The following is a 14432-nucleotide window of genomic DNA, read 5'->3' on the forward strand; positions in this document are numbered from 1 at the left end:
ACTTCGGGGTAATTCTGCCGACTACCAGCAGTTCAATTCTCACTGGTTCCGTGTTGACTCAGCCTTCCATCCTTCTGAGGTGGGTAAATGAGGACCCTGATTGTTGGGGGCAATATGTTAACAATGTAAACTGCTTAGAGAGGGCTATAAAGCACTGTGAAGTGGTATATAAGTCTATGTGCTATTGCTATTGCTATTGCTATTTCTGTTCTATAAACTACCATTTAGTAACTATAGTACTTTGTAGAATTTGACTATGTAATCTATGGTCCCATTAAGTAATTTGAAGTTTGCTATCAAATATGAGATTATAAAGAAAGGAGACTTTATTTATAAATTGGGCACTGTTTCGAATTTTTTAAAAAAAATATTCATATGGGTTGTGTTCTATTATAGATCTAAAACAGCCTATTGTCTTTATAGTTGGAAGTAGTGTTTATGTTTGATTTGAAGCACTCTGAATACTTATACTTTTAAAACATTCCTCATTTACCAAGTTCAGTTCTTGGTATTCTTATTGGTATTTATCTATTTATACTTGAACTTATTTGAATTTATGGCTGTCTGAAGCAGAACTTGATTTTGACCATGCTAATAGTTATTTAAATAATTAAATAAGCAAACAAATAATTTACATGAACTCCCAGCTTGCAACTTGGGAGTATATTGTAAACAATGGAACTGTTAATAAGTAAATTGCTAAATACTAATCTGAATAGGAAGGTCACAAAATTATTTTTTTCAGGCTAAAAAAACAGGCAAATAATCTATCAAACAAAGATATCCAATGTATTCTAGTTGCAGTGCCAAGCAAATTGGCAAACAATGTTAGACAGGAAAGCAAAACAAAAACAAAACCACTTGGGATACATTCACCCAACCACCACATTCCAATCCTTTGAAGGGATGTGCAGCTGATCCACACTTCTTAACATCTGGCAATCAAGATGCCAAGAACAAATAAAACTCCCATAATTTAATCATGCTCCACCGTAACCTACTCTACTTCAAGGTCTACTTCATTACAGTTCAGAGGTGGGTTGCTCCCTGTTTGGCCCAGTTCGGGTGAACCGGTAGAGTCAGCGGTGGGAGGCTCTACCCACCCACCTGGATGCTTCTGTGCATGTTCAGAAGTGCATGAGCATGAGCAAACCAGTAGCTCCAGGATTTGCAACCCACCTGTTACAGTTCTATGCAAAATAGATTTTTTTTAATAAAAAAATCCCAATTTCTTTATGGTAAAAATATTCCGAGTAGTTCCTATGAGGGAGACTTGTTGCAAAGATCTTTCTTTGTCCAAAACCCAAGTAACACAAACATAATAAGGTAGGGGTTCTTGAAAAGTATTTAATACTTTTCTCCATTGAGAAATAAAATTGCAAAGGAAAACCAAGGAAAACTAAAAACCAGAATATCCATCCACCCATCCCATACAGCCACTCATTAATTAGTTTAGCTCTAGAAAACAGCTAACATTTTGGCCTTATTAAGGTACATAGATTTCCCACTGGGTGTAAAGTCTTCAGGCAGAAATATCCTTTGTCTTCCAAAATTGATTATTGACAGTTCTTGGACTTCTTAATGTAGTTTTCTTAACATCCATGAAAATAACTAATGATGATATTGTACTGAAAGAGATCCTGAAAATAATATTAAAAAAGAGAAGGACAGAGATTTGAAATTAAACCCAAATAGGATCACATTGGGGTGATAATTATATTTGCGTTGGGCTACAGATGCAAACAAGTTCATAACAATGGAATAATAGGAAACTCCAAACTCTAAAGAAGAATTAGAAAGCTATTATGAAGATGATTGACTAGATGTAAGACCAGAATAAATGATGGCATCACCAAGGGAAGTATACTCAGGGAAGGATTGTGATTAATTTGGAAGGAGTCTTCAAAAAAAAATGAAAAAAGAATCATAATAAGATTTTCTAGACTGATATTTTGAAACTGACACAACAAATGGACTGACTGCATTTTGGAATAAGAAGAGTACTATTGCCAAAAGTGATAACTAATTAGTTGCTAAAATGGGGAAAACTCACTGTTTCTAACACAATCCAATTATGCTTAAAAGGAAAAAAAGCTTTGTGGCACAATGTGAAAAATCCCATTAAGGCACTGATCATGGAAACTGGCCATAAGGCACATGAATAGATGAAGTCTCTAGCTGAGGATAAGACATCGACTGCCCAAATGTTAATGAACAGAAGGCTGACCTTCCAACCACAAAATAAAAACAGTCTGCAGATGGAAGATGAGACCAGGAGAAGGGAACACAACTAAACTCAAATGGAAATTACATACACACAGGTACAAAATTACTTCTATATAAAAGTATAATTAGAACTTAACTTTTTTATATGATGTGCTTACAGAAGCCATAGAAGTAAAAGGAAAATAAAAGGCAACCAGATTTAAGTGGGAAAAATGTAGCTAATAGAACATTATGCACATAACAACTTGAATAAAAAATGAATCTGAGCAAATAAAGTATTAAACAAAACAAGAGACAATAATAAATTCATGAATAACAGAGGCAAGAAAGTTGTTCAAAGAACTGAATTCTTTCTTAAATGATGAAGAAACAAGTCAATCTTTTAAAGTTAATCTTTTCTATGACTAGAAAAGATTAAAATCAAATATTTGAAGGATTTATGAGTATTAAAAAGAAAAAATAACTGACATTAAGATTTTTTAAAAAATAATGTATTTGAAGTGTACAATTCATCACATACAAAGAAAAAAGGGAAGAAAATCACAATAAATAAAAACATAAAGAAGAAAAAAATCTGTAATTACAAATATATTCCACTTAATTTTATAAGTCTTTGAAAAGGGAACATAACTTTTCAATGTTCACGAAGCCTATCCAAGTGTTTGCATTAAGATAGTCAACTATATTTCTGGTAAAAAGCTACAACAATCTGTTTAAAAAGAGGGGGATACAATATTTTATTTATTTATTGCAATACTGAATTAGACAGGGATCTTCAACAGTGCATAACAATCTACAACAATTAAAATAACTATGGTAAAGTATCTTACACAAACCTTAGTGGCTAAAAAAAATTCATTGACATACCACCTGATTTTTTTTATTCAAGTGTAATCACATTGATTTAACAAGGTTTTTACTTTTACAGAATCATTAATAGGTTTATTATAACCATATTGCTGATAGTGATGGTCAGACAGAAAGCTTGCAAGAGTCAAATCTTTATAGTTCCATGCTAGTAGACATTTGCTAAGGATCAAAGGCGTATAATAATTAAGGAATTATGTTAAAAGTTATCATTATTTCATTTCATTTCATTTTCATTTTACTTTATTTGTATGCCGCCCTTTTCCCTGAAGGGACTCAGGGCGGCTCACAACTCAAGGGAGGGGAAAGACAGACAAAGTTACAAAACATAAAGACCATACACAGTTAAAAAAAAGCACAACAATCATACCATTCGAAGTGGGGCTGCAAGTCTTTAGCCCCAGGCCTGTGGGAACAGCCAGGTTTTAAGGGCTATGCGGAAGGCCTGGAGGGTGGTGAGGGTACGAATCTCCACGGGGAGTTCGTTCCAGAGGGTCGGAGCAGCCACAGAGAAGGCCCTCCTCCGGGTAGTTGCCAGTCGACACTGGCCGGCTGATGGAATTCGGAGGAGGCCTAGTCTGTGGGATCTTATTGGTCTAGTGGAGGTAATTGGCAGTAGGCGGTCTCTCAAGTACCCAGATCCAATACCATGAAGGGCTTTGTAGGTGATGACTAGCACCTTGAAGCATACCCGGAGATCAACAGGCAGCCAGTGCAGCTCGCGGAGGATAGGTGTTACGTGGGTGAATCGAGGCGCACCCACGATCGCTCACGTGGCTGCATTCTGGACAAGCTGAAGTCGCCGAATACTCTTCAAGGGCAGCCCCATGTAGAGCATGTTGCAGTACTCCAGCCTAGAGGTCACAAGGGCACGAGTGACTGTTGTGAGAGCCTCCCGGTTCAGGTAGGGACGCAACTGGTGTACCAGGCGAACCTGGGCAAATGCCCCCCTGGTCACAGCTGACAAATGGTGTTCAAAAGTCAGCTGTGGGTCCAGGAGGACTCCCAAGTTGCGGACCCTATCTGAGGGGCGTACTATTTGACCCCCCCAGCCTGAGAAATGGAACACTTGGCCAATTAGTAGGAGGGAAGCACAGCAGCCACTCGGTCTTATCTGGATTGAGTACAAGCTTGTTAACCCCCATCCAGTCCCTAACAGCCTTGAGGCCCTGGCTCATCACGTCCATCGCTTCATTGAGTTGGCACGGGGCGGACAGATACAGCTGTGTATCGTCCGCATACTGGTGGTATTAAGATCTCTTAGCATTTGATCCATAATCGATTTGGAAATCCAAAATAGTTCAGGATTAATTTATATTCATAAACTAGGAATCTCAAATTCTGAGGATTCTATGACTATTGCCAAGATAGATTTATCAAGTTATCTGATCAAGGAGATCTTCCCTAGGCTTCTTCTCTCAACAAAGGTTCAAATGATTTGTATTCAGACCATTGTCCAGAAGTCCTTTGGGAATAAAAATGTCCACAGTAACTGCAATTAGTGCTAAAGCCAAAAGCAAGCAAGAACTCTTATGTATTAATTTTTGACAATTATGTTCAAAAACCATACACATCCTACGTATTCTCCTCTTTATTGTTTTATTTTCCATGCATGAAGCATCATATAGCTTACCTGAGAATCTAGTCCAAGGCCTAGATTCTTTTGTATTCATTTTCTGGATAAAATATTAACTGTGCAATGCCCTTCCTAATAGGCTATTATTCAAATGCTTTGGATTACAGCTTTTCTCTACCTGAACTAGCATGGCCAATCATGGCATTTGGAAGTAATGGATACTGTAATCTAATACACTGGAAGAAAGCAAAATATATTATACATGTTGAAGCCAAAAAAACTATCTGAAAAAATCTTTTCTAATGATGTACTGTATGTGAACTTAAGCAGGAGCTGATCCCTGTTCCTGGAGAGAAAATCATTCTGGGAAACTTACAAGACAACATAAGATTCTTAAAGAAGATAATATTCTAATCATAACTACCTTGGATTCCATTCCATCTTAATTAAATAATTTTGATCTATTAATTCCATATTAAGTTCCAGTTTTCTTCAAACTGTAGTTTTCAGCAGGAAGATGAATTATGTCAATATTTGCTCATTGCTTAATATACAAACTAAATTGAAATTTAGAGTGCTTTTTTTTAAGCTGGGAGTATTTTCTGACAGATAATCCTTCACTTTGCCACTTTCTCAAATTACATTCTGTTTTCACTTCCTTCTAATGTGTGGAGTGGCTTGGAAATTAGTACAGCAATTTGCTAAATATGTTTTTAGCTTTTTACAGGATCTTAATCAAGACATTGATTTGATACGCCATGAAAATTACTATCACAGCCTTTAGATGTCAAAGTATTTTCAGCCATTTCATAGGATGACATTATTGCTTCCAATCCACCTGTAAATAGCCACAATCTAATCTAACATTGCAATTCTAAGCACATCTGAGATTGCCAGAAATAAAAAGGACTTGCTGTTTCAAATAAAAATATGATAATGGAAAATGGAGATAAGTATGGTAATATGTAAAAACAACATCAGCAATTAAAAGTAACCTAGAATACATGCTTATATATTCCATATCCTTGTTAGGCACCTTGTTAGATAAAATAATTTATCATACATTTCAAAAGATCACCCCCAAGAGCACGACATTCCTAAAACTGCCTTTATTTTATACTTACAACAACAATGTAGATTTGGTTGAAAACCATTAGTCCAAACTTATCCAGCAAGCTTCATGTCTGGGAATTTGAACCTAGGTCTACTGTATACGTCTGTCAGTATGTCTGTCTGTTTGTCTTTATATATAATTTATCACACAGAACATGTGGGACGGGGACTACTGATAATAAATCCTGCATTTTTTCAGTTTCACAAATGTAGGTATAATTTTATTTAGCTAGGAAAGCCCCAAAGGTGCTTTTTTAAGAGGCAACTGAACTTTCTTGTTTTTTCTTTGAAGACGTTTTGTTTCTCATCCAAGAAGCTTCTTCAACTCTGACAGGATAGTGGGGAATGGAATCCTATTAGAGCTAAAGAAGCTTCTTGGATGAGAAGCAAAACATCTCCAAAGAAAAAACAAGAAAATCCAGTTGCCTCCTGAAAAAGCACCTTTGGGGCAACATGATCTGGATCTCTGAGAATCTCTATAGACTTTTAGCTAGGAAATGATTTATTGTATATGGAATGCTTGTATGGTATGCTAGCACACACTGATATTTTATAATGCATTTCTTTTGCAGGCAAAATTGTTTTAGAAATTCATTGCATTTTTTTAATGAACAGATTCCCATACTGCACAATTTTGTCTGAATTTCTAAGTTTGGAATTGAATTGCTAAATCTTAAAAAGTGCAGGCATAGGCCTTTAAGTTGGTTGCATACAGCCGGCAAAGCATAGAGCTGCTTAGCCCAGGCAATTTCAGGAAGTTGTAGCTGGACAAATTCAGATTATATCTCTGAGCCAAATGGATTTGTTTCCCGTTTTCAAGATTTATGTAATTACACAAGGAAATCTCAACATGAAGCAATTTCTGGATTATATTTTACCTTCAGCTCATCAGCATCATAGAAGTTTATGCGCACTGCAGGGACCATCCACGTCTGGAAAAGGGTTGCCAGGATCTGTTTAGCAATAGCGTCTGCAATGAGATGGAAGTGAAGAGGGTTCCGCCTGTTGGAAAGAAGAGAGAAGGAAAGAAGAATGGTGAAGGCCTCAGACTCCATTTATACAGAAATAATTGCCTTTGCAGATCACTCATGTTTTGCTTTATGTACAGCAGCAATACATGATGTTAGTTTTTTTTTTTAAAAAAATCCATTTTATTTGGCTACCGTTAAATTTCTCACAATATCCAATTTGCTTCTTCAAAGATTAATACCCTCCCAAATTTATGTGTTTTTTTACAATTTTTATTTATACATTATTTCCGTTATTATACAAAAGTGCTTAGTCTGAGTCCATTCACTTTTACAAAATAATAGTGTGCTATTAACAATAGTAATAATGATCATAATAATGATAAAAGTATCAGGATTCTGACTGATACCCTAATTAAATCATGAGCCTCAAGCCAAGCTTCAAAAAAATCCAGTTGTTTATTAGGAGCTTCATGTCGGCATGAATCAAGTGAAGCCAACTTTGATCTTGGCTCTGATCTTGTTTTCCCCTCCTCCCAATTTGTGTCATCAGTCACATTCCTCAATGAAGCAATTTTGCAGGTTGCATAAGTCACTTCCTCCAGCCACTGTGGATCCCCCTGGAGATGACCATGATGTTGACAGCTGGAATGTGCTTTGCTTTGACTGAAATGCAAGTTCCTCAATGCAGCTGTAAGCCCCAGTTCTCCATCCCCCTGCCTATGGCAACTCGAGAGTAGGTCAGGCAAGTTACTTTTTCATCATCAAAGTAACTGTGAATGATCATTAAATAAGTCTGTTGCTAAGAAAGAACTACACCCTAATGAGAAAGAGTAACATAGTTCACTGAACATAGGGGTGTCAAACTTGCGGCTCGCAGGCCAAATGTGTCACATGCTGCCGCTGCCTCTGCCCGGTTTAGCACAGGGGGGGAAAGTCCTAATATGCCACATGATGCTGCCATGACTCTGCAAGTTTGACACCCCTGACTTAACAGCTATATACAGCTCCAAATAGAAGAAAATATATACCAATTTAAATGCTTCCACCATTAATCACCAATGTAACATGGAATCAAAAGCCATAAAAATAATTCTTGTACTATACCTCCTTGGTAACATCTGGACTTTTTATTTTACAAATTCTATATTTAAAAAATTGTTTATATTATTTGTTTACAGTATATTTGTTAAGTTCACAAATTAAATTAGCCTTGGAAAAAATATTGATACATGCAGTTTAATAGTGTATGAAAAAAAAATCTGGAATTAACTACCTAGGATTAACTTTCCTTTATATACACAACTATTAGTAGAAGGTCCAAATATGTTTTTAGAAAATAAAATGCATAAGCAGGCAAAGAAATTTGATTTATTTATTAAATTTTTATGCTACCCATCCCCCTTGTGAGGTGACTCTAGGCAGCTTACATGTTATAAATATGTAAGTAAAATTATCCTACAATTTGCACAAATATATTTTTATTGTGCTATGAGTAGGACTTGAATTTTCTTCAGCAATCTATTTAGGATTTTCTATTTCCAATACATACTTTGGTAATATCATTTAGGAATTGGTGCTATGATCTTTTCAATGAAGAAGCTAAGAAGTGTTGTGCTGTATATAAAGTCCAATGCAGTAGAAGGTACATTTGTGCTACCATTGCAACTCTTCGATTTTAAGCATTATTATGTTGTAAATTACTGTATTTGATTAGAAAGCCATTCCACAAAATCACTGAAAATTTGATCAAATATTTTGGACATTAAATTGGATATGTAATGGCATGTTTCCATCTCACATATATATTTATCTTGTTTAAAAATGACAAAGTAATCACACTTTTAATTAGCAATATTAAATCTGCATCTGAATTACACTGGTTTGGAATGCAGGTGTTATACATTCAATTTTTAAGCATCCGTGAAAAATATAATAAAGATGTATGGTCACTTCAAAAAGGAGTACTGCTTATCCATTTATATCTGTGTGACTTCCCACTTGGGGGAAGGAATAAAAAGATGTAGAAGCTAGAAGAAAACAGATGGGCCATTTAGCCTTTAGCATTTTCACAGCTTTCTCTCAAGCCTCTGATTATCACTGTGTGCTCTCATTTACTTACAATTTAAAAAGTTAAATACCTGTACCTGCCAAGTGTATTTTTCATCCATGATAGGGTGCTTAGAAAATGTTACATTAGAAAGAGGGACAATGGATTTTTTTTAAATTATCCACAAAATTAAAATGATTCCGTTGCAAGCATCTCTTAATGGATACCCAAGTCAATTGTCTATATTCTCCTGGGATGTTGGAATACAGAGAATCATTACATAGTTGTTTGCTTAATTTAAATCAGTAATTTTCAAACTTGCAACTTATGTCCACACATCTTCAAGCTGCCAAGTTTGGGGGGAAAAAAACCACTGATTTTTAAAGGATCACTTTTGCTCTGTGAAGCCAATCTGGAAAAGTCTGTGTGGTTTTACTTCTCTTTAGTGCTACAACAAAGGACTTTCCAAAATTGAAAAAGAACTCAAAATATGAAAGAGAATGGATAGAGGTTAAAGCACGCATACCAGGAGTGGTTTCTGGAATTCTTTCCAACCCCCTAAAAATAGTTCTGTTGTGGGTCATATGACAGTGATGGTGTCAACTTCAAAGCATCACTTTGCTGTCACAACCCTTGTTGCTTTCCAGCTTGCCACAATAATAGTGGGGAGAGAGAACCATTTTTGGAATGCCAGTTCCAGGTGGCAGCAAGAAATCATCCCGTGGGAACCAAGGTCATCTAACCAGATGTTCAGCAAAGACTTGGATAGTTTCCATAACAATACCTGGCCATCTAATTGGACAATGTGACCTGCACTAATAGAGGGAGGGAGAGTCTATTCTTTAATTATGTGAAAACCCTAGGAATTAGATAGAGTTGGTTTTGCTTTCAATCTGTGCCAATATGATGTACTCAATAAAGTTTTACATCCAGAAATCGGAATGTCTTGGCAGTGCTTGTTTGCTTGGGTTAATCGATCGTAACCTTGACAGATGGAGGACAAAGGGGTGAGGGGGTGGGGATTGGGAACATCAAAATAGACAATATTCTAAGTCACTTCCCATGCCTCTCCCACAGGTATGTGTTGAGTGATGCACCCCTTTCTTGAGCTCAGCCTTTGATCACTACTTTATCCTCTTCCCGCCCTAGAACTTTGATCCTGTTCTTTGGTCTGTATTTTGAAATACTGTTTCTGTTGATAGACATTTGTGAGCCCTTTACAACTTTCTACTGACATGGACGAAGTAATAACAAAAACATAGGAAACCCCAAAGAATCACTATCACAGGACCAATTATTCCAGCATTTGTGGAGGCTGAATTAAGAGCACTGACATAGAGATGAACTTTGCTTTGATGTAAGACCTTGAGGCTCTTGATGATTTGACTGCCTGTCTTAGTACCCATGCCAGAGCAATGCCACATTAAACAACCTACTTAAATGTTCAGGTGAACAATCTATTTACCTGTCATTTTTATAAACACATGACTAACCCCAACAGTGCCTTTAATTAGTTCTAACCAATCTGAAGGAAATAAGTGGAACTACTATACATGCTCAGGGGCTTTCAAAGTATGTGACATATAATCTGTGCATGACCACAATCTGATTACATAGTGGTACATATGCCTATAAATATAATAATATCTATAAAAGCTGGAGGTTTAACAAGTGCATTTGAATTTCATTCATGTAATAATGTATTGCTTCTTTCAGATGAACTAAAAAAAAATCAAACAAATATACAATTCCAGTATTTGAGAGGCTGCCATAAAGAGGAGGGGGTCAATTTATTTTCTAAAGCACCAGAAGGCAGGTCAAGAAACAATGGATGGAAATTAGTAAAGGAGAGAAGCAACCTGAAGTTAAGGAGAAACCTCATCAGGAAAATTAACCAGCTTGCCGTCAGAAGTTGTGGGTGCTTTATCACTGGGTCTTTTAAAAAAGACTTGTCTGAAATGGTATAGAGCACGGATATCAAACTCAAAGCCCCGGAGCCAGATCCAGCCTGTGGGGTGCTTAGATCTGGTTTGTGGAGCTGCCCTAGAAACAGTGAACGACCGACTCACGGTGCCTCTGCCAGAGGGTTTCACTGGCAGAGGATTGCATGAGGCTGTTGCAGCTGAAAACGGAGTTCCAGAGGACTGCAGGTAGCCCTCATGAGCTCTGTTTTCACTGGCAGAGGGTTGCATGAGACCATTGCGCGGGAGCTTGTTTTCTCTGGCAGAGCACTTGAGGTGCCCCTGACGTGAGTGACGTTGAGCTGCCCACAACCCCCTGGCCACACACACACCTGCCCCCCCCCCCAAGGTCAAACACAACCCTGATGTGGCCCTCAGTGAAAATGAATTTTATACCCCTGGTATAGGGTCTTTGCTTGAGCAAGGGGCTGGAGTAGAAGACCTCCAAGGTCCCTTCCAGGTCTATTCTGATTGATTGATTGTTTACTACAATATTGTAGTGATTATTCACTACACATTAACTGTAGAAAGGTGGAGCTAACAAACCAGTTAATAAGACAAAAAAAACAAAAAAAAATCTTATCAACAAAATAGAAAATATTGTTAAAAATAATTCCGCACAAAAGCCAATGTACCACACAATTAGTTTATAACAATATAAATCTTGGTCTCTTCCAACCTTCTGGCTCTAATGCTTGGGAAGTGGACAGGGAGAAGTCAGATCTCCTGGGAAGACTAAGAGGGTTGACCACTCCAAATAAATCACAGTGGGGAAGTTGTTCTATAGAGTAGGTACCAATTTTTTTTAACTTATTTTTGTTAGATGCCCTGGAAAAAGGAAATAGAAATATAAATGATAATAACAACAAGACTTTATAATTTTATAAAAGCAGCCGTGAAGTTCTTGAAAAATTTAAGATATATAAAGTAAACCATCTTTAAGAGTGACCAAATATGTCCCTATGGGTTAGAAAAGGGGAAGATTTCAGTTGCCGATAGATATGAATGGATCATTTTGTCATTAAAGCATTTCCCCAAGAGTGTAGAAAAGAGAAGGCCATTTAGCTGAAAATGTTATATACTCTCACTGGAGAGATTAGGGAAAAAAACAAAAACAAAAATGTTTTCACTCCAAGACGAAAGGTCAGGAGAAACAAAGTAAAAAGCCAGTGAAATGGAAAGCATAAGCATTAGAGAGCAAGCCCTCTATTCCTGTCTTTGAAGATGGAAAGCAGTTAAGGATTATATTTAGGCTTTTGAGAATTTCCTCGCACAACCAATGTGTTAGAAATAGGAGGTGGAGAGGTGACAGTGACACAGATCCTTCTTTACTGGCATGGATTAGTAAAGTTGCATTATTTCAACTGATAAAGAATTTGAAAGGTGTTGCACAAAACAAATAGAGGGAGGGAGGGAGGGAGGGAGGGAGGGAGGGAGGGAGGGAAGGAAGGAAGGAAGGAAGGAAGGAAGGAAGGAAGGAAGGAAGGAAGGAAGGAAGGAAGTCATTATATTGCTTCTGGCAGTAATTGAACCTGGCAAAACTCCCCAGAATGCCTGTGAATTCCTAGAATAACTAAGTAAAAAACCAACAAATAATCATTAAAATAAATTAAAACTCATTTTAAAACTTAAAAGTTAAAATTTAAGGCAAATGGAGTAATTAAAATTGATTTTTTTAAAAAAAAAAGGATTATAGTGTATGTAGCAGAAAGAACAGCATATCTGTTAAAAAAGAGTTGATTGTAACAAGGGCACTGTTATATGTACACCTGTTACTTTGTCTTACATAAAACGAAGTATGGAAATCTTAATCCCCATTACAGTTATAAATTGAGGACTTCTTGTAATTTTATACATCCACCTTCAAACATCTATTTTGACTGAACATCTATAAATCTATACATCTACCCAAACATTCTATCTTTTTGGAAAGTATTAGACCTAAATGTCATTCTGGTTATTGTTGTCTCTACTTTTTACAGCTTTTATCATAACTTTCCAAATATGACAATACAGTTGTCATACAGTACCCTAAATGAAAACATATAGACTTCACACTTATTTAAATCTGAACTGCATTTGCCATTGATTATTTATTCAGTTTAACTTGAAATCTTTTGATTTTTTTTTATCACCCTGAATAGTTTTGTTACCAAACATGGCTAGGTCAACATTATTCCTAAATCAAGATAATTTATGAACAAATTTAAAAACATTGATTGGTAGCATAAGGGAACTTTAATTCTTAGTCTCATCTAGTGAAAATCTATCTCTTATCTTCAGTTTTGTTTGTTTAACCAGATAGCAACCCTTATACCAGGAGTGAAATTCAGCAGGTTCTGACAGCTTCTGGAGAAAGCAGAAATTTTGAGTAGTTCAGAGAACCAGCAAATATCATCTCTGGCTGGCACCAGAGTGGGGTGGGAATGGAGATTTTGCAGTATCCTTCCCCTGCCATGCCCACCCAGTCCACCCACAGAACCAGTAGTAAAAAAAATTGAATGTCACCACTGCCTTATACACAATGATTAAGTTTGTTTTAGGAGTCTTGCTCCTTTCTATGCTTAGTTATTTTTTAATTACAATTCCAGCCAGCATGTGTTTAAAATTAAATTGGTTGGCCAATAAATGTTCAGTTCTTTTCTCATCCATTTCTAAAATAGTGCTAACTTCCTGCTCTCTGGCAGTGAGCCTGATTTGATGGACTAATTACAAAATTTTGCTAAGAAGTCAGCAAGTTGACTTTTGAGTTTTTTTAAGAATTCTCAGGTGGCAGGTGATTTGTTACAGAGAGCTCTTCCCTTGTTATCTCAATTTGCTTTAGTTGTAATGCTGCACAGTCTTGAGGAAAATATATGTTTGATTAAGGCATTGCTACACGCTCTTCTGTGCATATCCCAAAGCACTTTTTTGCCTTGAATATCTTCAGTTCAAGCAGGCAATTGCACTTCCTAGATTTTCCTTATCACTGTGATCACATATCAACCCACTCATAATCCTGTAGAAGAATATAGTCTTCTTGCATTACATTATATTGAAATAAAGAACATATTATTTTGATACTTAATATAAAGAACATCATTTCCACTGATGTACCATTATTCATTCTAAGGACTTTGTGTCAAAGGATGACTGTATACCATTGATTAGCTAACTTCCACTGGATTTCTCTAGTAAACAATATAAAGGTAGTCCTCAACTTACAGCAGTTCATTTAGTGACTGTGGAAAGTTATAACAGCACTGAAATAAATGACTTATGACTATTTCCCCCACTTACGGCTGTTGTAATATCCCCATGGTCACATGATCAAAATTCATATGCTTGGCAATTGGTTCATATTTATCACGGTTGCAATGTCCTGGGGTGTTGGGATCACCTTTTGCAACCTTCTGACAAGCAAAGTCAAAGGGGAAGCTAGATTTATTTAACAACCGTGTTCCTAACTTAACAGTGCAGTGATTCATTTAACAACTATGGCAAGAAATGTCGTAAAAACGGGGCAAAATGCACTTAACAAATATTTCACTTAGCAACAGAAATGTTGGGCTCAATTGTGGTCATAAGTCAAAGACTACCTGCAATTTTTCATATGCTAAAATGTACTCTAGGCCTTCCACCTTGGGATGACAGACTTGTACCATATTCTCTGTATGTTTCGGCCTGAGCTT

The 14432-nt window shown here is 36.5% G+C and overlaps 1 protein-coding gene across 4 annotated transcripts in view; it reads right to left on the reverse strand.

Moving 5' to 3' along the window:
- Positions 1 to 14432, reverse strand: part of LARGE1 (LARGE xylosyl- and glucuronyltransferase 1) — a 342290-nt gene that overhangs the window by 158821 nt on the left and 169037 nt on the right. For all 4 annotated transcript variants that reach the window (XM_087723118.1, XM_087723119.1, XM_087723117.1 and 1 more), the window contains one exon: positions 6661 to 6784. In XM_087723118.1, coding sequence (XP_087579244.1) covers positions 6661 to 6784 — 124 coding nt within the window. The remainder of the gene's footprint in view (positions 1 to 6660; positions 6785 to 14432) is intronic.

Source organism: Thamnophis sirtalis, unplaced genomic scaffold, assembly GCF_051295495.1.
Source record: "Thamnophis sirtalis isolate CommonGarterSnake01/CBP01778 unplaced genomic scaffold, rThaSir2_p1.2 scaffold_9, whole genome shotgun sequence".
NCBI classification, from domain to species: domain Eukaryota; kingdom Metazoa; phylum Chordata; class Lepidosauria; order Squamata; family Natricidae; genus Thamnophis; species Thamnophis sirtalis.